Below are 22,572 nucleotides of genomic sequence, written 5' to 3'. Positions count from 1 at the left end.
GGCGTGAATTCATAACAGCCCATTTTGAAAGGTCAAGGCACTGTAATAAAATAACGTACTGAAACCATACTGACATCCAACATAAAACAGGATAAAGAGAAAGCCACATGATGAAATCAAAGTTCATCACAAGTAAATACTAGAAAAATCTAGAAAGTGCACAGAGTCATGTGCACATCAAATGTATGCAAATATCAAATGTCACATGGGGAAATAACAGGTTTTTACTGTTGCATTTTTACAGTCAAAAATCATTGTTTACATTGTATGCAGTTCTGTCAAACCGACCAACCTGTCACTTGGTCGTATGATTAGTGTGGAGGCAGATGTGTCCCACACACTGCTGGCATAAGAAGTGTCTGTTCTGTGACTCAAAAGGGACAGTGTTGGTGGACAGCAAACTGCTAGGCATGATGCCAATTGCATGACACACACACACACACACACACACACACAAAGCAGTAGTTAAGGTCAGGTTTTTCTCAAGGCAAAACAGTGGAGTGTGCAGAGGCTTGGGAAAACTGCAGAAGAATGCGCGTTTGTGTACTCAGAAAAAAGTTGACCTAGTCATTTAGGTCACAAAACAATGTAACTCAAGGCAGCCCCTATTATACAGCCGACGGTCCAGAGACCCTCAAACTTAATTGAGGAGTAAATTACCTCTTATACAATACACAAAAAGACTCCTAGACCATGAGAGGCTCATTTACCTTCAACAGAAATCACTCACTGCGTGAGATTAAAGACAGTGAATGTAAAAAAAGTAAGAACGGTTTATAATAGGTTTGTGAATGTACTGCCATAAAACATCCTATAACTCAAGAGTTTTACAAACTGGGGTACACAAGCTGGTAAAAAGCTCATCATGAATTAAAAAAAAAAAAAAAAAAAAAAAAAAGATGTAAAATCTTAAAATAAGTTAAAATAAAAATATTTTATTTAGTTAAAATAAAGACAAACTTTTAAATTAGCCTTTTATATTTTATATAAAAACATAACTTTTATATATATATATATATTCAGGTGATCATTGCAAATGTGTTGTTAACCCCTTAACCGTCACCACCCTTTTTGAGCATAGACTTGAGAATGCACTATCGAGACTTAAATCGGTGTAATTCAAGAAAGCTTTGGTATATACATATAGTTTTTAAAGTCTTGTTTTAAAGAAAACAGATTGTTACAGCAGATTGTCACTGAAGTGAAAGCACTTTAAAAAATGCAAGTATGAAAAAGTTATAGAAGTTTAAATTTATTTTAAATCAAACGTAAAATACATAATATATATAAAAACAAATTTACTCTAAAAAAGATATAAAATCAAAGCCATATGTCTAAGCAAGTTGTGTTCCAAATTTGAAGTTGATATCACAAAAAATGAAGATTTTGTTTAGGTGTTGTACCCAAAAGCGCCATTGGGTGTCACCCACTTTCCATTTAAATTTTTCTAATGCATACTCCTGTAATAAAATTAATAAATTTCTATTCAAATATCACTTCAATCACAAAACAGACGCCAAATATGGAAGCTTGAGATTCAGACCTTTCCGACGATATGTTTTGACTATAAAGTAGACCACGACTATAAAGAAGAAAGAGAGTCGGTCTTGTAACCCAAAGGTCATGGGTTCGAGTCTCAGGTCTGGCAGGGATTGTTGGTGAGGGGAGTGAATGTCCAGCGCTCTCCCCACCCTCAATACCACGACTGAGGTGAAACCCTTGAGCATGTCACCCTACCCCCAACTGCTCCGGGTGTGTGTTCACTGTTGTGTGTGTTCACTGTTGTGTGTGTGCACTTGGATGGGTTAAATGCAGAGCACAAATTCCGAGTATGGGTCACCATACTTGGCCACATGTCACATGTTAAAATAAATTTTGCATTAGTTTCCTTCTAATCTCTAACCGTTTCTCCTCCATATCGCTCAAAAATACTCTGGTGCAGAAATCAAATAGGTCCAATATGTTTGTGGTCTGTGCCGACTCGCAGAAATGATCCGCTCTGTGCCAACATGTCTCTGGACCCGAGCAGACTGTGCTCGTGCTGCGTCAGTTCACGTGACACTAAAGAGAAAACGGACTTGATTTGCATCAATAGAAAGCATATTTACACTGTCTGAATCATTCCCTATGAATGATACCTACATTATGATGATTACGGAAATATTTGATGCAAAAAAGGCAATAAAAAAAAAACAGCGCCAAGTGTCCTGCCAGTGGGATGGTGACAGTTTAATTGAAATCTATAAAATCGCAGAGGCACTTCAAGTATTTTTGTACAAAGAGGATCGACTGCCAAAAACCATTTGAAATCCCTACTATAACTGATTCCTGACTGCTTTTACACCTTCATTATCTTGAGGTAATGGATTTGGAGTTTGAACAGCACAAATGAAAAAAAAAAGAAAGTTCATAGTAAACAGTCACGAGTTGAAGCCTGAAGCTCAGTAAATCGCTAACATCACTTACAGAGAGTGTAACATACTTGCGTAGGCATGATCTGGGCTGCTTAAATTTTTACAAGGATTTTTGATTCTTTGATGTCAAAGGAATGATTGTGCCCTCATCTCCCTGACCATAAGCCAGTTTGGCTGTAGACTCTCACTGAGATGAGATGAGAAGAGAAGATAACCTCCCCTGAGCTTGCTGGCTTCTACTTCAAAAGGAGGAATGACAGACAAGGACAACCACAAGTAACAAGGACTGGCACTGGATACTGTGCTCATACACTAAAGACAGACACAGGCTCATGGCTGACATCTTCATGAACTATGGTGATTTCAGAGGAAATCATCACTGCCATGACATCATGAACTGAATTTTTTAAATGCATGTGAAAAAAAGAGACATGTCATGAAGAAGTAGACAGGAAAATTGTAGAAAAGAATGATATTGAACTAATTTTGCAAGCCCTGCCTAACACACAAAACAAGCACTTAAAGTGTTTTGTCTAAGTTTTGCATTGAATTTACACATTTGACCAGCAGGTGCCGCCTCCCAGCGGTGTAATTTGCATTATATTGGTTCAATATAATGAACCAATATAATGCAATAAAATTTGTAAATGCGCATGTACGCATTGTACACGCGGTTACAAAATTTTGCCGATGCTCGTTCAGTATGCGCGTACTATTCTGTTGCCGAAATTTCGAATAGCACGCACTGTACGCCAACCCTCGTGTACTCGTCAAAAGTGAAGTATACTTTGACCTTAAAGGGATAGTTAACCCAAAAATGAAAATTATCTCATGATTTACTCTCTCAAGCCATTCTAGGTGTATGACTATCTTATTTCAGACGTACACAATTTAAAAAAAAAAAAAAAAACTTTCTCCCATCATTACTCCAGTCTTCAGTCACATGATCCTTCAGATCACAAATCATTCTAATATGCTGATTTGCTACTCAAGAAATATTTCCTATTAATGTTGAAAATAGTTGTGCTGCTAAATAACTTAAGGATTCTTTGAATTGAAAATGTAAAAACAGCATTTATTTAAATAGAATTTTCTAAAATTATAAACGTCAGAACTGTCACTTTTGATCAACTTAACATGTTCTAAATCCTGACCCCAATAGACTACTCAAACAGAACAATAAAGCAGAAATTATAAATAAAAACTTTTAAATGCACAGCCTTGCAAAGTAAACTTCACTTGATTCATTTACACGGACACAGGCATTCGACGCATGCGCATTGCAACAAAATGCAATACCTCTATGAGTTACAACAACTTGTAAACATCTTTGTATTCTTTCATGCTCGAGTTGTATAAATGTGGGTACTTTCTAACCACACAATCTCTCGCCTGTGTACACCTGTATTGTTGCTGTAGCTTGCATGTGTTCCGTTCATGCAGGTTTTCTTCAACTACCTTGTGAATCGAAGTCACCAGGGCACAGTTGCCACCTTGTGGTAATTACTACAAAAAAAAAAAAAATAGTAAATGCGCATGTGTGCGCGGTTACAACATTTTGACGATGCTCGTTCAGTATGCGTGTACCATTCTGATGCTGAAATTTGGAGTATCACGCACTGTACGCCAACCCTCGTGTATGTGTCAAAAGTGAACTATACTTTGGCCTTAAAGGGATAGTTCACCCAAAAAATAAATTTCAAATAATTTACTCCCTCTCAAGCCATCCTAGGTGTATGACTATTTTATTTCAGACGTACACAATTGGAGATATATGTAAAAATATCCAGGCTCTACAAAGCTTTATAAATGGTAGTGAAAAAACCCATCACTTCACTTCAAAAGGCCTTTATTAAACCCCTGCAGCTGTATGGATTATATTGATGGATGGATGCATTTATTTTGGGCTTCAAAACAGCCCCCCCATTCACTATGATTATAATGCTCGGAAAAGCCAGAATATTTTTAAATATACCTCCGATTGCGGTTTGAGGGTAAATCATGAGATAATTTTCATTTTTGTGTGAACTATCCCTTTAAGAAAATATCTTGAAATAAAAAGGAAAGGACAAGCAGAATGCAATAAGTAAAACATTGCCATTTAATAAAAAACAAAGCTCCAGGTTCAATGTCTGGGGACCAGACTCTGGGTGCAATGCTTCAGAATACATAATTGGATTTAAAAAAAAACCTGCATACTTACAAACTCACCAAAGCCGACCATCTCAGAGAAGAGGGAATAAAAGTAAAAGGATAAAATGGAGGAGAAAGAGGGGGGGAAAAAAATAAAAACCTTTCCATTCACTCCTTACCTTGTATTGTGATGTACAAAACTAACTGGCACAGCTAAGCAAGTCACATTAAATAAAAACGTACTTTTCATATCTGGACTTTTTTTCTTTGAATAGATTGTGTGTTCTTCTATTCAGCCATTAAACACCCTGAACCATTCCCAAAGGTCTCTAAACGCAGGCCTGTGTATAACTGGCATTTGTCATAGAAGTCGGATGTATGCGAGTTATTTCTTTGCAAAGGAGATTTTCATTGCATTGCTCTGTGTGATCTTAAAGCCTTGCAAAGCTTCTCTGGCTGCACCCGCCTGCACCTCATTATCGAACTCCACAAAGGCGATGTCGTGACGACCGGGGACAAGACGGACTTCTTTGAATCCAGGGAACCTAGGAGAAGAAAGCAACATTGTAATTAGCAAAAGGAGATCTTATGTTTTAAAATGACTGAACTGAACATGGTTCAAAAGGGGGGTTGAAAGCAAACAAATTCTCACTGGTTGAACAGCATGGACAGCATGAGCTCGTTGGTCTCCTCTGGGAGATTGGTGAGAAACAGGATGTGGTTGGGAGGGTTTTCCGACACCTACGAACAAAATGAATGTTGTTAATAAAGTCACAAACCAAATATTGAGCCTTTATTCTCATTTTAATGCATACCTGCTGTGGCATCTGACCAGGCATTTGTCCGGGCATCATCTGACCTGGTGGCATGGCACCTGGTGGCATCTGTCCGGGTGCCATGCCAGGTGGAGGCATCATACCAGGCGGAGGCATGTAGGGAGGCTGACCAGGCATTGGCATCATGCGAGGAGCCTGGCTCATTGGTGGCATTCCCTATAAATGACAAAATAAACAACAGCCTTAGAATAGGCCACAATGGAGCAAACACACCAACTCCTGAAGAGGATCCCAAATATACTAACTGGCATAGCTGCAGGTACTCCGGCCATAGCAGGTGTGGCAGCAGCACCACCCTTTTTCCCAGCACCTGGTTCTGGGACTTTAGGCTTTTTCTTCTCTTTCTTACGGTCTCGCTCCACATATGTGCCCTTCATTTTCGCAATGATATCGGAGTCCTGTTTTGCATACTGAATACGCTGTGAAGAGATTGAATTTTAAAAGCATTTTAGTGCAGATTGTGCTTTAATTAAAGACAAATTATTTCAAAATATATAAGATTTTGGTAAGATGATTTTAGAAGTAGTGTCTTATGCTGTATTTGATCAAAAATAAGAGTGAAATCTAATACTTTTAAATATTACAAATTAACGTAACTTCTATTTGAATATATAGTAAAATGTCATTTATTCCTGTGATGCAAAGCTGAATTTTCAGCATCATTACTCCAGTCTTCAGTGTCACATGATCTTTCAGAAATCATTCTAATATGATGATTTGCTGCTCAAGAAACACTTATGATTATTATCAATGTTGAAAACAGTTTTGCTGTATCAGATTTTTGTGGAAGCCAATAAAAAAAATATTTCAGGATTATTTGATGAATATAACGTTTAAAAGAACAGCATTTATCGAAACAGAAAACTTTACTCTCACTTTTGATCAATTTATTTATTTTTTTTATACTGAGCCTAAACTTTTGAACAGTAAGGTAACAATACCACTGAAAGGTTTGGTGTGTAGAGTTGAGGTCAATTTTACATACCCCTTGCAGAATATGCAAAAATGTTAATCATTTTAACAAAATATCATTAAAAGGATCATTAAAATTGCTTGTTATCTTTATTTAGTACTGCCCTGAATAGACCATTTCACATAACAGAGTCCCTAACAGGACTAAAAACACAACTATTAAAAAAGGTTCAAAGATTCACTGATGCTCCAGAAGGAAACACGATGCATTAAGAGTCGGGGTGAAACTTTTGAACAAGATGCACATTTTTTCTTATTTTGTTTAATTTTCTCTTTTTTTTCTTTTAGTACTGCCCTTCAGAACCAACAGAAGATACTTACATGTTTCCCAGAAGACAAAAAGAAAAAAAAAAAGTACAATTTATCCTGTTCATCCAATTCATAAAGTTTTCACCCCCGACTCTTAAATGAATCATGTTTTCTTCTGAAAGATTAAGTGAATGTTTGAACCTTTTTTTAAAATAGTTGTATTTGAGTCCCTCAGTTGTCCTCAGGTGTGAAAAGATGAATCTCAGAATCATACGGTCACTGCTAGAAAGGGTTCAAATACGCAAACAAAAAAGGACCAGGAGGATTTTTCTAAGGAACATTTTAACTGTTCAGTACAAACAAGGGACTCATGAACACGGTCATTTTTATAAATTTAGCTTTTTTGTCTTGTGGACATTATGTAAATATCTTATGTGAAATAGTTTATTCAGGACAGTATTTTAAAAAATAACACGCAGTTTTCATGATCCTTATTTTGTAATAAAATTATTAACATTTTTGCATATTTTGCAATAGGCATGTAAACTGTATATAACAGTTCACTCAGTATATATATATATATATATATATATATAAAAAATCACATCACAAATCATACCATGGGTTTATCATAAAAAGGGAAGCCTTGCATAGAGCGGAGTGCATTGGAAGCACTGTTGATCTCCTTGAAGATCACAAAGGCCTGACCCCTCATTTTCAGTGTAGGAGAAACAAGGATGTCCAGGATTTGTCCAAACTGGGAGAATATAGCATACAACGACTTCTTCAGTTCTATTAAAAACAGGAGAGAATGAAAAGGGTTGCAACATGAACAACGTGCAAAAACCAATGCCTATGATAAACAAAAAGATCAACAAAACCATACCATCTTTTTTGATCTTCTCATTCAAGTTGTTAATGTAAATAGTGTGGTTTAGCCGCATCTCCTGACCAGCCATGATTCTGGAAAGATAAACAGAGATAATAAACCATCTAAAAGAAACGAAACTTCAACATGTGCCCACACAGAAACTAGAATGCGTGTATAAAGGGGGAAAAAGAGCTTATTGAGCACGTGGAAGAAGTCTGCGTGCCGGTAAAAGTCCTCAAGATGCAAAAAATACCTAAACAAATTATTTATTTCTTAATGAACACTATAAAGCTGTGAATGACTGACCCACCTCGTTGTTTAAAGGAGAGCTAGTCAGTTAGCATCAACTAATTTAACAAAGAATTACAGTGGAAAACACATTTTTATATGATAAACTAAGCCGTTAATAAGAACAAAACAATAAACATTAATATATATATATATTTAAAAAAGATCAACTTACAATTATTTGACGAGCTTCAACCGAATAAAAAAACTGAATGAAAATCCACACAGGGGGAAGAAAAAAAAAGATCGTGCAACTTCCGCCTAAAAAACCGCCTTCTCGAAGATGTAACGATTCGATTGGACAGCTGGTCTCCCGGCTAACCTACCAACACGCATTCTGATTGGATACTTTAGAGCGTTGATCGTGTTACGCTGTTTTCTGCTCGGGTGTCACGTCGCTGAATATAATTTAAAATGCCGCTTCTAATATTGATTTTGTAATCATTTTGATTTGTTTAATTAAAAAATACAGGCATTAAAAAATATGATCAATCGGGATATTTTGTATTTTGATTGACGTTCACGACCACATGACCTTATTTGGTATTCCCTAAGTAGGGAACACTACCCAGACTTCAACTGCAGTTCACAGCAGACAGTGAAATAACTTCTTGGATTTTCGAATGCTTATAAGACAACTTTTACAACATTGTTTTGATGGAGACAACATTGTAACGTATATGTACACATCATACTCAATATGTCTCACATGTTGTCATTTGTTTTTCATCTACTATCTTCTGTTGCAGCAGAATGTCAATGGAGAATATTGCAGCACCTCCTCCACCTCCTCCTCCTCCTCCTCCTCCATCTGTGTCCAGCAAGAAGAAGCTTTACCAGGCTTTAGCAGAGGGACGGGCCCCTGTAGAGGGGGACCATGAAGAGGCGAGGATTATTATAGGACAGAGAGAAAGCAGGTGAGCACAAATCACAATAATACTCTCAGAAAACCTTCTATCTCCAGTCATGTTTTCATCACAGCATTTTTCAATGAAGTTTTAGGAAGGATCTGCAGTGGTTGCTGTTCAATAAGTACGTGCCTTCACTCATTCAAGATGGCCCACAGTAAGTGTCCATAAAATACCTATTAGTTGACTGATATGGATTTTTTGATGGACGGCGATATCTTAGAAAGTAAGGCTAATTTTATATATTACAGGTTTATTCTTAAAATGTGAACCTCTGTTTGTAGAAATACAGTATCAAAATTAACCTTTTTTTTCTTTTATGCCAAAAATTATTTGGATTTTAAGTAAAGATCATGTTTCATGAAGTTATTTTGTAAATTTCCTAATGTAAATATATCAAAAATGTATTTTTGTAAGTAAAATGCATTGTTAAGGACTTCATTTGGACAACTTTAAAGGTGATTTTCTCAATGTTTTGATTTTTTTTGCACTTTCAGATGAATTATTATTTACTAATAATATTAGGCTAAATATTATCAGACATAATATTTATTTATAAAAAGGAAAATAAACAGGTTTATTCTTAAAATGTGACTCTCTATTTGTAGAAATACAGTATTAAAATCATCAGTTTTTATTTTATGCCAAAAATCATTTGGATTTTAAGTAAAGATCATGTTTCATGAAGATATTTTGTAAATTTCCTAATGTAAATATATCAAAAATGTATTTTTTGTAAGTAAAATGCATTGTTAAGGACTTCATTTGGACAACTTTAAAGGTGATTTTCTCAATGTTTTGATTTTTTTGCACTCTTAGATTAATTATTATTGACTAAGTATTAGGCTAAATATTATTGGACATAATATTTATTTATAAAAAGGAAAATAAACAGGTTTATTCTTAAAATGTGACCCTGGACCACAAAACCAGTCATAAGTCACACGGGTTTGTAGCAATAGCCGACAATACATTGTATGGGTCAAAATTATTGATTTTTTTTTAATGCCAAAAATCATTTGGATATTAAGTAAAGGAGAAATTTTGTAAATTTCCTACCGTAAATATATCAAAAATGTATTTTTGTGAGTGGCTATGCATCGCTAAGGATTTCATTTGGACAACTTTAAAGGCGATTTTCTCAATATTTTGATTTTTTTTGCACCCTCAGATTCCAGATTTTCAAAAAGTTGTATCTCCTATCCTAACAAACCATACATCAATGGAAAACTTATTTATTCAGCTTTCAGATGATCTCAATTTCAAAAACAATTGACCCTTATCACAGGTTTTGTGGTCCAGGGTCACAAAGAGAAATTTGTGTGATCATTTTATAGTATTTTGCACAAATGAAGAAATTGTTATAAACAATAAAATAAAGGTTCACTCAAGAATATGGTAAATAATTTGAGCTATTTTTACACAGAGTACACAGTGAATATGACATTAATATTCTGACACATGATTTCAGGTGTGGTCTTGTGGCCTTATGGATGGCGGCTCATCTGCTGCAGCCTCCTCAGACGCTGGTCCTGGAAACGCTGGTCCAAACCGCAAAAAACAACGGCTACACTGAACAAGGAGAAATGTTTTCTGGTACTAACATCTGCTTTCAAATCTAGCTGTCATACATGTACAGATGATCTCAATTTAAAAAAAACTGACCCTCATGACTGGTTTTGTGCTCTTAATGAAGGTGGATGTAATGTAAAGCAAAGTAATGTTTTGATGCAGTTGCAGGTTGTTCTTCTGTAAAGACCTCTGAATGCTATAGTTTGTTATACTAATGTATTTAATGTTTTTTTTTTTTTCTGTTTTGAATTAGCCTGTGACATGGCCAGGCTGGCGGAGGAAGTGTGTGGGTGCAGAGTTCAGAGGTTATCAGGAGGCATGATGGGAGAAAACGCTGCTGTCATTCTTAAACACCTCGCTGGCGGGCAACCTGTTCTTATACCGTATCTTTACTGCCTATATGTTTGATCACTGTTTTCTGAAGTCATTTTATCATTTTCTTTTATCACTGTTTTCTGAAGTCATTTTTTAAATTTTATTTACCTCTTGGTTATTATTTAGTTTGATCACTGTTTTCTGAAATTATTTTATTTTATTTACCACTAGGTTTTTTTGTTGTTGTTGATCAGTTTTCTGATATAGATATAGATATATATAGATATATGGTAATATTTACCACTAGATCATTGTTTTGTTTGAAGTGTACACTCTTAAATTAAGAGAGTCTGAAATTATTTTATTTATTTTTTATTTTATTTTACCACAAGGCCAATTTTTTTGTTTTGCTCACTGTTTTCTGATGTAATCTTTATTTGATTTCATATTTTCATATTTTATTTACCACTAGGTTATTCTTTGTTTATCACTTAAATTATTATATTTTATTTTTTACTAATACTTTTTTATCACAGTTTTCTGAAATATATATATATATATTTATTTTTTATTTTTTTATTTTTTTTCCACCAGGTTATTTTAAGTGGTATTTTATTTTTAGTTTGACCACTCTTTTAAAATTTAAAGATTTATTTAATTTAATTTTTATTTTGTTTCATTTTATTTTACCACTAGGCTAAGTTTTTTGTTTTGCTCAGTGTTTTCTGATAATTTATTTATTTTATTTACCTCTAGATTTTTTATCACTGTTTTCTAAAATGTTTTTATTTTATTGTATTTTATTTTATTTTATTTTACTAGGCATTTGTTTTTTGATAATTGATCACAGTTGTCTGAAATATTTTTATTTTATTTGCCGCTAGGTTCTCTTATCATTGTTTTCTGAAATTATTCTATTTTATTTTATTATTTCATTACTAGGACTTTTTTTGTTTGTTTGTTGATTGATCACAGTTTTATGAATTTTATTTTATTTTATTTTATTTACCACTAGACCAGTTTTTGTTTTTCTCAGTTTTTTCCCTGAAATAAGCCATATTTCTCACACTGTTGACTAGTTTTCAAATCCTCCAAACTGCCACCTATTTATGCAATTTCTGACTTAATCAAATCTAATGACACAACGACACATATTCATAGTCATGTGCATATTACACATATACTTAAATAGACTGTATTGTGTCCCTGACTGCTCTGGTACAGATATGATGAGGATTTTAATCATGAACCCTGTCTACGCAATGGTCACAAAGCCCACTGGGCAGTCATCTCAGGTGAGACTAAATAATCAAGAATGAATTAACAAACTCTGCAAGTTATATAAGGGAATAACTCTTCAATCTAATAATTTCTGTCATTTTTCCAGGTATTTTACTAGGTTTAAAACAGGGGTGTGTGGACAGCAAACACTTCCCTCCTGATGTCACACTCCCCTGGCTGCATCTCTCTCAGAACGAGGCGTCTGTCTCCTGGCCGATGGACGGCATTGAAGAGGTGTTTGTTCTGGCTAAGCAGGGGAAGAGTCTCCGTTACCAGCTGTGGAGGTTTGAGTTGGTTACACAAAGCAACAGCCAACTCAAGGAAATGGCCCCTCAGAGAGCCAGCGACGGGACGCGTTACGTGCTTCCTGTTGGCGGCGTACAAGAAGGACTGGCAGGACAAGTGCTGCTGCTTCACACCGACACACAGATCAGCTGATCAAGAACCCTGACTCAGAGTCGTTTCTGGAGTGGGTTGTACATACCTGTGTTTTCAGTCTTCATCCACTAGGTGTCCTTATAGTTTGAGTGTTTGTAAAGCTGCTAAAGCTAAATATGAAGCGATCAGGTTACTTTATGTAAAACTAAGAAACTGATGCAGAATAATGTAATTATATTACATGCTCGTTACAGGCTGTGTGATATAATTTGACACCTATAATCTACACACTATGAATGATAGGTGATCCTGATCAAAACGAACTGTTATATAACTGTTTTTCAGGATTAATTTATGAATAAAAGGTTCAAAAGAACAGCATTTATTAAAAATATAAATCTTTTCTAACAATATAAATCTTTACTATCACTTTTTATCAATTTAACACATCCGTGCTGAATAAAAATATTAATTTCTTTCAAAAAAAAAAAAAAAAGAAAAACAATTACTGACCCCAAACTTTTGAACGGTAGTTTATATTGTCATAAAAGATTTCTATTGTAAATAAATGCTGATTTTTTTTTTTACTTTTTATTCATCATAGAATCCTGAAAAAGTATCACAGGTTATAAAATAATATTAAGCAGCACAACTGTTTCCAACATTGAAAATAAATCATATTAGAATGATTTCTGAAGGATCATGTGACACTGAAGACTGGAGTAATGATGCTGAAAATTCAGCTTTGCTTCACAGAAATAAATTATATTTTAAAGTATATTAAAATTATATCTGTATTTATTATGAAATAATACGAGAGAGCATAAGAGACTTTGTTCAAAAACATTAAAAACAGTAATGTTTTCAAACTTTTGACTGGTAGTGTGTGTATATATCAGTGGCGTGCAGTAGTTCCTGTGAAATGAGGAGGCACATTTTTTTTTTTTTTTTTATGAATCATTGTAAATTCATTTGCATTACTCTTAAAGTTGCCAAATCTTCCTTGTTAAATGAACATTACTTTACATTACATCAAAAAAAAATAAAGAAAAAAAAATCCAACTCTATTTTGTAATTTTACATTAACAATGCAATGTTCTATTTATCAAAACCAAGTCAATCTCATCAAGCATAAAGTGTTTTAAGCATTTCTCCATTCATTCCAAAAGAATAACTAAAGGCAATAATAATTTAAACAATATATTTTATTTGTTTATTGCGGTTTTTCTTTTTAATTGTCAACCTAGAATATTTTGGATCATCAGTCATGCTCCATTAACACCGTCTGTCACAGACACGAATTGCATTTTTAATTTCACCAAGCTGATTGCACTAAAAAACCCCGCAGCCATCATGCTTTCAGTCCATTTCAAGTTTGATTTTGACGTAACATAAAGCAGTGATATATCTAACTGGGTGATCTGTTTACTTACTTTTCGATTAGTCTTCCGATTGACGCCATCATTTGTTCAGTCAAACCTACGCGCGGAACGCGCACGTCAACGAGAGGCGGGATTTATCGCACAAACCAATCATATCCAATCATAACCAATTACATCCAATCATAGCGCGATGGAGACATTGCCTCCTCTCACGTGACTTTCCCCCATTCATTCTCAATTACCCCCCACAAAACCCACCGCACGCCGGGGTTCTGATGATTTTCTATAGATTCCTATGAGAGGAAAGGGAGGCATGACTCCTCTGTGTAACTTTACCTGCGGGTGTCGCTGTTGGGCAGTGTTCATTAAGAAATACGCGTGACTTGCGCTCTTTTTAATGTCATAATTTGTAATATTTGTGTTGTTTTATATGTAATATGGATTATTTTCTCATCCTATTTTTTTGAGGAGGCACTGCCTCCCTTGCCTACTTGGAGGAAACGCCCCTGATATATATGAGCAATATCACACGTTTACCTACGGCACTCGGCCTGCGGCCTCGTGCCTACGGACGAATCACAGCGTGCTGATATACAGCCATATCGCACGGCTACTCGTGTGATATTGCGTTTATACAACAGTTCGACGGCACGAGTGTGTAAATAAATAAGAACAACAACGGAGTGCCTTTAAAACCCTCTTTTGTGCAGCACTACTTCCTTCCGCCACGGATTCAAATCTCAATTTGACAGTTGGACCAAGCCTCCGTTACTAATTCTAAAATGTCACTTCAGAACTAGTAACGAAGGAACGTTTCAAAACTCAAGTTGTCAGTTAAACCAAGCCTCCGTTGCTAACTCTAAAATGTCACTTTAGAACTAGTAACGAAGGAACGTTGAGTCGCTTCATTGAAACACATTGAATTTTCTACAGTATTAGAGAGAGAGAGAGAGAGAGAGAGAGAGAGCAGGCTATTACCTGTGTCTGGTATATTGCATTACATTCATTCTTCAAGTCGATGTCCATAATATTATATCCTTTATACAAGTCCGTTTGAATGTCCGCTGAGGAAAGCGATCTTTTTTTGCAGCTTTGTGAATTTTCCATAGCACCACAGCGCTAAAACAACTTCCTTTTGCAAAAGTTCCTTTCAATTTAAAAGTCTCTTGTGCTTCACTGACTCATTCCCCTGTAAAGTGTTGCCGCCATCTAATGGCGTATTAATGTCATGTTCACTCAATCCATATTACTTAATGGACATATTTATATAAAATAATATTTATTGAACAACAAATAAGCACAATTGTACAGTTCAGTCAAACATAAAGCACTAGTTATTAAAAAAATAAAAAATAAAAATAGGTCACCATTTACGCTTGTATGTGGGTTTTACAAATATTTAACGAATGAAAAGGATTTTAAAGAGCTTGTGACAAAACCTCCTAACTCCATTGCATCCTCAAACTGTCAATCAAACCTTATCAATCCGTCTCACCTCCTGAATGAAGTGCGCACGCATTTTGGACATCTCTATGCAATGCAAAGGTAAATAAAGATCTGATGTTTGAAAAAAAAAAAATGTAAAGTGTTTTCTTTACTCAAAAAACCATATGTTTATAAAGTTTAATGTTTTACGTATTTAAAGAGCGGAGAAGAGTCTGATATGTCCCGTCTAGTTGTAGTCAATGTGCTATATAAGGATGTAACGTAACGTTTATTATTATCAAATTTAATATAGCACAATTCGACTTGCTCTGGAACAAATAATAGATTAATAAGACCAAAGATTGCCCGTTCTATGTACTCAAATTGAATTATGTCTCGTGTTTAACCACTATAAGTGCCAGCGGCAAATCCCAGAGGCATGGCCGAGATGAAGCTGTTCTCGGCGGTTACAGAAGCACTGAACGGCCGCTGACGCACTCGAGCTCGCATCTACGAAAACATCAAAACAAATTGTAAAATGGGCGCTGTTATTAAATATGAGTCACATATTTCAGGTATAAACAACTACATTCTCGCCTAAAAAACTATTAAAACTACAGTTCGTGGTACAAGAAGTAGTATTTGTAAAAATTATGGTTGATTTGATTGGCCGCCATGACGGTCACTTCAAGCGGAGTGATACAAACGGTGAAAAGGCAGTAGGAGTGCTGTTATCAGATTCGAGAACCAGACAGAACTGTTGTATAAATATATATATATATATATATATATATATATATATATAAACCATAAAGATATAAACATTATTTTTCCTCAATTTCACATCTGTCAGAAATGCTCTTGATTTTACCTTCCGAGAAGCTCAGAGTGCTCTGATTGGCCAGATGACCCAATGTGTTGTGATTGACCAATCAACTCAAGCGTGTGTCGGAAATGTAACACCCCTTACCATAATCTCGAGCTGCTTTTTTGTATTCAAAATTTTATATATATATATATATATATATATATATATATATATATATATATATATATATATATATATATATATATATATAATGAGCGAGTACATCATGTATCCATTTTCCAAACCGTGAATGACTCCGCTACACCTAATGTACAGTTAATGTAACTATTTTAGACTGGTTCGGGTCGTACCACTGCGGAGTAGCACAGTACCTGCGTGACTTGTCATAGACATAAACAGAGAGAAGTAGTTCCGGCTAGTGTTCTTCCGCAAGACGCATGCACTTCTGTTTATTAACCGCGAGAGCGCCATTAGTGACGGACTGCGGTTTTACCGTATCAGTTCGGACTCTGCAGATGCTGTTAAAGACTAAACTGTCTTTTCAACTTGTGGTTAAGATGCTTCTCTTTTCTAAATGTGGTATCTGCTTGTGCAAAACTTTGTGCAACAATTCAGTCGGTTTTGACTGTTGTGTTTGTTTAACCAGTGTGAGGTAATCCTCTTGACTAATCTGAACTTTAAGTTCCGTTCAAACAAACAAACTGAGCTGAGGAGGCCAGTCAGATGTCATACTGACGACCATTAGCAGTAATAGGACAAAGTGTTTAACTGTGTTGATGTCATCAGAGTTTTCAGAACACTTATAGTCATTTGTTGTGCAACTTTTTAGGAAGAACTGCTCTGAACAGGAAATTATGACAGAGGAAAACATCACTTGGCAGGAATAGAACATTCACAATAGAGAGCAGTATCCTTGTAATCCAAATGACTTCCTCCTGACTCACAGGAATGTTTTATTCAATTCAATGCATTTGTTTTGGGGGTCAGTAAGTTTTTTTTAAATGTTTTTGAAAGAAGTCTCTTCTGCTCCCAAGGATGCATTTATTTGATAAAAATACACATAATAGTGTGAAATATTATTATTACAATTTAAATGCACTGTTTACTATTTTAATATACTTTAAAATATAATTTATTCCTGTGATCAAAGCTGAATTTTCAGCATCATTACTCCAGTCTTCAGTGTCACATGATCCTTCAGAAATTCTTTTAATATTCTAATAATTTGTTGCTCAAGAAACATTTCTTCTTATTATTAATGTCTAAAACAGTTGTGCTTCTTATTTTTGTGAAAAACAGAAAAATGATTCTTTGATGAAAATAAGAGCATTTATTTTAATTAGAAATTAAAAAGAGCATTAATTTTAATTCTTTTGAAACAAAGTTTTTACTGTCACTGCTGAATAAAAGTATTATTTTTGGACGTATGTCGAATGCATATGGCTGTTGCGCTGGAAGCTTATTTTATAATGTATTAAATATTTGTCTAACACAAACTCATCGATTCACTTCAGAAGGCCTTTATTAACCCCCTAGAGTCGTATGGATTCATTTTTTTAAGGATGAATTTTGGGTTTTTTTGGGCCCCCATTCACAACCATTATAAACCTTGGAGGGCTACGGATATTTTTAAATATATCTCTGATTGTGTTCATCTGAAAGAAGATGTCATATACACCTAGGATGGTTTGAAGGGGAGTAAATCATGAGGTAATTTACATTTTTTGGTGATCTATCCCTTTAGTTAATTATAATATCCCTTAAAACTCATCTTTGATCACCAAAAATGACATATTTAAACATATTTTCCTGTGATGCCTTCATGCCTTATGGAAAGGAAAGGATTGGAGGGAAATGGAAAGGATTCCGGAAGAGAAGACAATGCTGAATAAAGTCGTTTTTGTTATTTTTGGACCAAAATGTATTTTCGATGCTTCAACAAATTCTAACTAACCCACTGATGTCACATGGACTACTTTGATGATGTTTTTATCACCTTTCTGGACATGGACAGTATACCGTACATACATTTTCAATGGAGGGACAGAAATCTCAGACTAAATCTAAAATATCTTAAACTGTGTTCTGAAGATGAACGGAGGTCTCACGGGTCTGGAACGACATGAGGGTGATTCATTAATGACATAATTTTCATTTTTGGGTGAACTGACCCTTTAAAGCATATTAAAAACACCACATAGACATATAAACAACTTGATTTTCACCACAGGGGTGAAGTAATGGTGAATCAGAAAATGAACAGGAGAAAAACAGTATATTAAACAATAACAGTTCCAGTTTATTGTATTGGCTTTCAAGACAACGATGATTCAAGGGGATGCGAGTACAAATGCTCAGCGTGTCAATTAAACTGCCATCTCAAACTGTATTAAATGGGCTGAAACAACTCAAAAGGGCAACGCACCATCCAGTTCTCTTTCCAATATAAAACATGTCATCTACAGTAGTTAGAAACCAATTTCAACAAATTACGATACATAATACTTTACATAATCTGTAAACAAGTAAGAGACTCTCCAGAGGAACGGGTGACACTTTATGTTCGCAGTCAGATGAGGAAATACTGACAGAAGGAATGCTGACAGACACACCAACAGACTGTGTGCAGACCCGCCCGAGATGGAAAATACAATCTCTGAAGCTGTAAGATAAACACATACACACATAGTGGTAGAACATCGCGTTCTGTAAACTAACATCAACTCAACGCGTCCAGGCGAGGTAATCACTTTAACACCACGTTTGTGATCTTGAAGAGGATATTATCTTTATATGTCTATCTCTGAAATGAGTAAACATGAAGTGATGATGGAAAAAAGTTTGGTTTCTGTCTTTTTTTAAGCTGACCACAGCATCTAATTTGAGAACTAATGCATTCCGGCAACAAGATGACATCAGTGGCTATAACTTGTATAATCTGCTTATAAGCACCAACAGAAATTTTCCACCACAGTTTGCAAGATCAACTATCTCAACCTGTCAGATTTGTTCTTCATGCATGCAATATGTCGTGAAGCTGCTGAACTCCACAGCGCCTGCTATGATGTCGAAAGAGCTGAAGGTCGGAGGTCATTCTGGTGTGGGAACCAATATAAAATTTCTATTCTATTTGTATTTAAAGAAAAAAAGAATCAAATCAGGTTAATGGTTGTTGGAGCAGATAAAGGAGTTTAACTTTTCAAACACATGTTTGGCTAACCTAGAAACTAAACCATATGACTAGCACTGCAAACAGGTCAGTTACTGATGGGTTACCTTAAAAACCAATGAGGGAACACACAGATCAATCTATTCCATCAACACGTGTATATAAATATCTATTACACTTACGTATATTTGCAACTGCGGCTAGTTTTAAAGGGACAGTTCAGCTAAAATTGTCATCATTGTCATCATTTCATGAATTTCTTTCAATGTTCTTTAAAATATCTTCTATGGTGTTCAGCAGAAGAAACAAACTCATACAGGTTTGGAACAACTCGAGGATGAGTAAACGATTTGACAATTTTTGGGTGAGCTGTCCCTTTAAGAAACACTGCATCTAATTCTGATCAGTAAATAGAACACAATCTTGGTAAAGTCTAACTATCCATGTTATAAGCGGTTAGTTGAGTGCAAAATGTTTGTTTCAAACTTTCCCTCTGACCGAGCCAATCTGTTAACTATTTTCAACTAATTAAACCTCTTCTCTATAGACTGAATGGTTTAAAAGAGTGGAATCATCAAAATATCACACAACATCAAGATTAGAAGACCACAGTGGGAGAAAAAAGATGACGTTCTGCCTGTAGTTTGGCAGTTAGATCACCTTTCAGGAATAAATGAGGTACTAATTAGATAACAGAAACAAAATCAAAAGCAAAAACCTAAATTATTATAAAATAAAAAAAATAAAAAAATTAAATACACACTATTTACATAACCGTGGAACCCCAAAGAGAAATTTACAAGGGGGAAAAAAAACAAATAAACCAAGGAAAGCACATTCTAGTGTGATAGTGTTATCATCAAACCTGTAGGTAAAAAAGAGAAAAAAGACTAGCAAATATTCTTCAAAGAATAATCATGGTTGTGCGTCCTTTAAAAAATGATAGTCGCTTCTCATCTGTTGCTCCTCACCGTCTGTTTGGGTCCAGTATCAGTGTATTTTGACTGTTGTGGAGCTTCTGTGTATCTGCAAGACCACATGTCCAAAAAAGGAATGTCTAACGTGAGTTTGTGGAGTCCCGAGTCAACAAAATGAGCTTGAGTTTTTCCACTCTGCTTTGTTGGCTTTCTGTCTCTCCCTCAGCACAATTTCAGGACTGATCCTGTTGCACACCTCCTATCAGAAGAAAGGATCCTTCCATCAACGTGTCCCTACACGTGATCCTTTGGGCATGTTCAATGCATCCATCAGGGTGACGTTGACACCTGCAGCATGTCACCAAAGATCTGAATGAGGTTGTCCAGACCCCACAGGTACCCGTCCTCCCGGTTTCCTTCGGCCCAGGGCGTTCGGTGGTCCAGGGTTTGGGGAGGCGGCAGTGGGATGGTCTTACCAAAGTCAATCATCCAGACTCGGGCCAGGCCTGAAGCATCGTGCACGAACAGCAAAGAACTCCCAACCACCTAAAGAGAAACAGGGCGAAGTTTTGAACTTATGAAACATGATTTGTTGTGTTCCAGAGATGACATTGATTTGGCCCAGACAGGTAAGGATTTCACAACATGGAAAGAACAGATTCCTCACCTCGTGTGTTCTGAAGAACGCTGACGTCTCTAGAGCACTGCGCAGCTCCTCCAGTCTCTGCAGATAACTCCTCTGAAGAAACATACAACACACAACTGTAATTATCCATTACCAGATCTCCTGGATTCTGATTGGTTAATACAGCTTTCCATGCAAAAATACACAATTTAGCAATACTGCGGGAAACCACTATTAAAGGTGCAGTAAGCATTGAAATGGATCGGACCGAGTAGCACAACACATTTGTAGCCAAACAGCAGTAGGGGGCGTGTTCTCATGATTGGGGAAGGGAGAGATTGAGCCAATCAGCAATAATAGGCATGTCCACTCACAATGGGGGAGGAGAGTGAGCCAATCAGCAGTAGGGGGCGTGTGCATTAATGATGGGGGAGGAAAGTGAGTTAATCAGCAGTAGGGGGTGTGTCCTCATGATTGGGGAGGGGAGGAGAGTGAACAAGAGGGAGATTTGAAGAAAGACTGTAGAAAGAGAGATGGCTGAGAGACATTACAAAAGAGAAAAGATCAGAGGAATATCACTGGAAAAAGAAGGTGATCAGGCAAGAGCTTTAGGACCCGTGTTAATATTAGAAAAGCTTTCCAGTGCTGGAGACCTTGCTTTATTTTTTCATTAAGCTTTATTTTGCTTTGCTTCTGCTTTGATAAAGGGACATCCACTCTTGCATTGTGTGTTTGTGCATTTTGGGGGCGGAGCAGTGAAGGGAGGGGCGTGTTTGTTTGGTTTCAAATATCAAAAAAATACAGTAACATTGTTACTATAGTTAATATAGTAATATATTGTAGTTGACAAATATAATAATGTAGAATGGGCTCTTGTCATGTATTAAGGTCACTGAATATCAGAACAGCCCTTCACAGAAATCTATTAGAAACCCCTGAGGACGAAATCAAGATTATGGATTACAGGGTTCATGTTTTTGTTGTTGTTGGTTTTGTTTTTTCACAAATATAATAATAAAATAAATCAGGAAAGCCATTGACTCAAGCTAATGAAATAAAACCTCCAGTGCAGAGTTAAAACAGTCCACTGAAACAACATACCATTAACTGTGTGTTTCCATCCACAAAGTCACCCAAAGCCTTCATCACCTGCTCCTTATGTTTGGTTTTTTTAAAGCTGGTGTTGCATGTGCCATCTGCCTTCTAAAATAAAACATAAAGTTTGTGAAAAGTTTCAGAATTCAGGATGATTCAGGATGAATAGAAAGTTCACCCTGAGTGACCAGATCAAGTAATATCTCTATTTTTATCAGCACTCGTTTTGAGCTCCCACCTTGATGCCCTCTATGCGGAAGCCAAGAGTGGCGGTGGAGCTCAGCGTCTCCCTCCACTGCATGTATCGAGGTTTGAGAACGGCCTGCTGGGCTCTCTCCTCCGGACTAGGTGCTCCCGGGTCCACAGCCACCATTTTCTCATACATGTCCTTCCTGAGACGAGGACGCTCACGGGCTTTTACCAGCTCTTCCTCCAGGTATGTCCTGTGGTAAAACAAATTCACCCATCAGTCACACCATTCACAACCCATTCTTTTATGAAGACCTCACCAAGCCACATCCTGCACCTCATCCTTTGGTAATGCACATGTGTACGATACATCTAATTTGTTTGGTTTTGTTTCTCCTTCTCACCTGCTTCCCATCTTGCAATCCATGATTGAAGGAGAGTCAAAGTCGGTCAGCAGATCATCCATTAGGTTGTAATCTTGGTTGTTCTGCTGCACGACACCATAATAACCAGGTACAAACGGCCGGAGGTGGTCATTCATCAGCTTCTCGAGACACTGATGTTCACATTCACAATACTTCTTCAACAGTTTCCCATAATCTCCTGCCTGGAAACTACCTATGTACAAAGAGGCAAAAAAAAGTGTTCATTTCATAAGTCCAAAATGATGGGTCAGATGCAAGTTTTTTTCCTCCATTCAGCAATGAGTTTTTACCTGCATGGC

The 22,572-nt window shown here is 36.1% G+C and overlaps 3 protein-coding genes across 6 annotated transcripts in view; 1 reads left to right on the top strand and 2 right to left on the bottom strand.

Annotated features, from left to right (window-relative positions):
* Positions 1–4,497: 4,497 nt before the first annotated feature.
* snrpa (small nuclear ribonucleoprotein polypeptide A) lies at positions 4,498–8,619 on the bottom strand. 2 transcript variants are annotated; one of them, XM_067390599.1, is made up of 7 exons: positions 8,473–8,619; positions 7,491–7,567; positions 7,224–7,396; positions 5,629–5,802; positions 5,363–5,539; positions 5,200–5,288; positions 4,498–5,092 (listed from the first exon to the last, which is right to left on the bottom strand). In XM_067390599.1, exons 2-7 carry the CDS (start codon positions 7,561–7,563, stop codon positions 4,933–4,935), a joined length of 846 nt encoding a protein of 281 aa, XP_067246700.1. In that variant the 5' UTR covers positions 7,564–7,567; positions 8,473–8,619; the 3' UTR covers positions 4,498–4,932. The 2 variants fall into 2 exon arrangements, with proteins under 2 accessions (XP_067246700.1, XP_067246699.1); XM_067390598.1 differs by lacking the exon at positions 8,473–8,619 and adding an exon at positions 7,939–8,033.
* actmap (actin maturation protease) lies at positions 8,136–13,065 on the top strand. 3 transcript variants are annotated; one of them, XM_067390596.1, is made up of 7 exons: positions 8,136–8,434; positions 8,516–8,680; positions 8,760–8,828; positions 10,143–10,267; positions 10,497–10,626; positions 11,783–11,853; positions 11,946–13,065. In XM_067390596.1, the coding sequence occupies exons 1-7, from the start codon at positions 8,421–8,423 to the stop codon at positions 12,275–12,277; spliced, it is 906 nt and encodes a 301-aa protein (XP_067246697.1). In that variant the 5' UTR covers positions 8,136–8,420; the 3' UTR covers positions 12,278–13,065. The 3 variants fall into 3 exon arrangements, with proteins under 3 accessions (XP_067246697.1, XP_067246698.1, XP_067246695.1); XM_067390597.1 differs by having other exon boundaries at positions 8,513–8,680; positions 8,760–8,795; XM_067390594.1 differs by having other exon boundaries at positions 8,513–8,680.
* Positions 13,066–16,842: 3,777 nt separating this feature from the next.
* Positions 16,843–22,572, bottom strand: part of itpkcb (inositol-trisphosphate 3-kinase Cb) — a 24,134-nt gene continuing 18,404 nt past the window's right edge. Inside the window, exons 3-8 of the mRNA XM_067390593.1 lie at positions 22,564–22,572; positions 22,253–22,466; positions 21,898–22,102; positions 21,666–21,767; positions 20,607–20,678; positions 16,843–20,485 (exon numbers count right to left, since the gene is read on the bottom strand). The exon at positions 22,564–22,572 is cut by the window's right edge and continues 91 nt beyond it. Coding sequence (XP_067246694.1) covers positions 20,270–20,485; positions 20,607–20,678; positions 21,666–21,767; positions 21,898–22,102; positions 22,253–22,466; positions 22,564–22,572 — 818 coding nt within the window. The 3' untranslated portion in view covers positions 16,843–20,269. The remainder of the gene's footprint in view (positions 20,486–20,606; positions 20,679–21,665; positions 21,768–21,897; positions 22,103–22,252; positions 22,467–22,563) is intronic.

Source organism: Chanodichthys erythropterus, chromosome 7 (assembly GCF_024489055.1).
Source record: "Chanodichthys erythropterus isolate Z2021 chromosome 7, ASM2448905v1, whole genome shotgun sequence".
Lineage (NCBI taxonomy): Eukaryota > Metazoa > Chordata > Actinopteri > Cypriniformes > Xenocyprididae > Chanodichthys > Chanodichthys erythropterus.
The sequence above is the reverse complement of the archived record's forward strand: the minus strand, read 5'-3'. Positions and strand labels throughout refer to the sequence as shown.

What these genes read in the sequence shown, in the direction of transcription:
- actmap (XM_067390594.1), top strand. An exon ending in CTCATTCAAGATGGCCCACA is followed by an intron (nt 8,829 to 10,142) that starts GTAAGTGTCCAT and finishes ACATGATTTCAG; the next exon opens with GTGTGGTCTTGTGGCCTTAT. An exon ending in CCACTGGGCAGTCATCTCAG is followed by an intron (nt 11,854 to 11,945) that starts GTGAGACTAAAT and finishes TCATTTTTCCAG; the next exon opens with GTATTTTACTAGGTTTAAAA.
- snrpa (XM_067390599.1), bottom strand. Translation starts at nt 7,563, where the DNA reads ATGGCTGGTCAGGAGATGCGGCTAAACCACACTATTTACATTAACAAC. An exon ending in GAGTACCTGCAGCTATGCCA is followed by an intron (nt 5,540 to 5,628) that starts GTTAGTATATTT and finishes TGTCATTTATAG; the next exon opens with GGAATGCCACCAATGAGCCA. An exon ending in CTGTCCATGCTGTTCAACCA is followed by an intron (nt 5,093 to 5,199) that starts GTGAGAATTTGT and finishes TTCTTCTCCTAG; the next exon opens with GTTCCCTGGATTCAAAGAAG.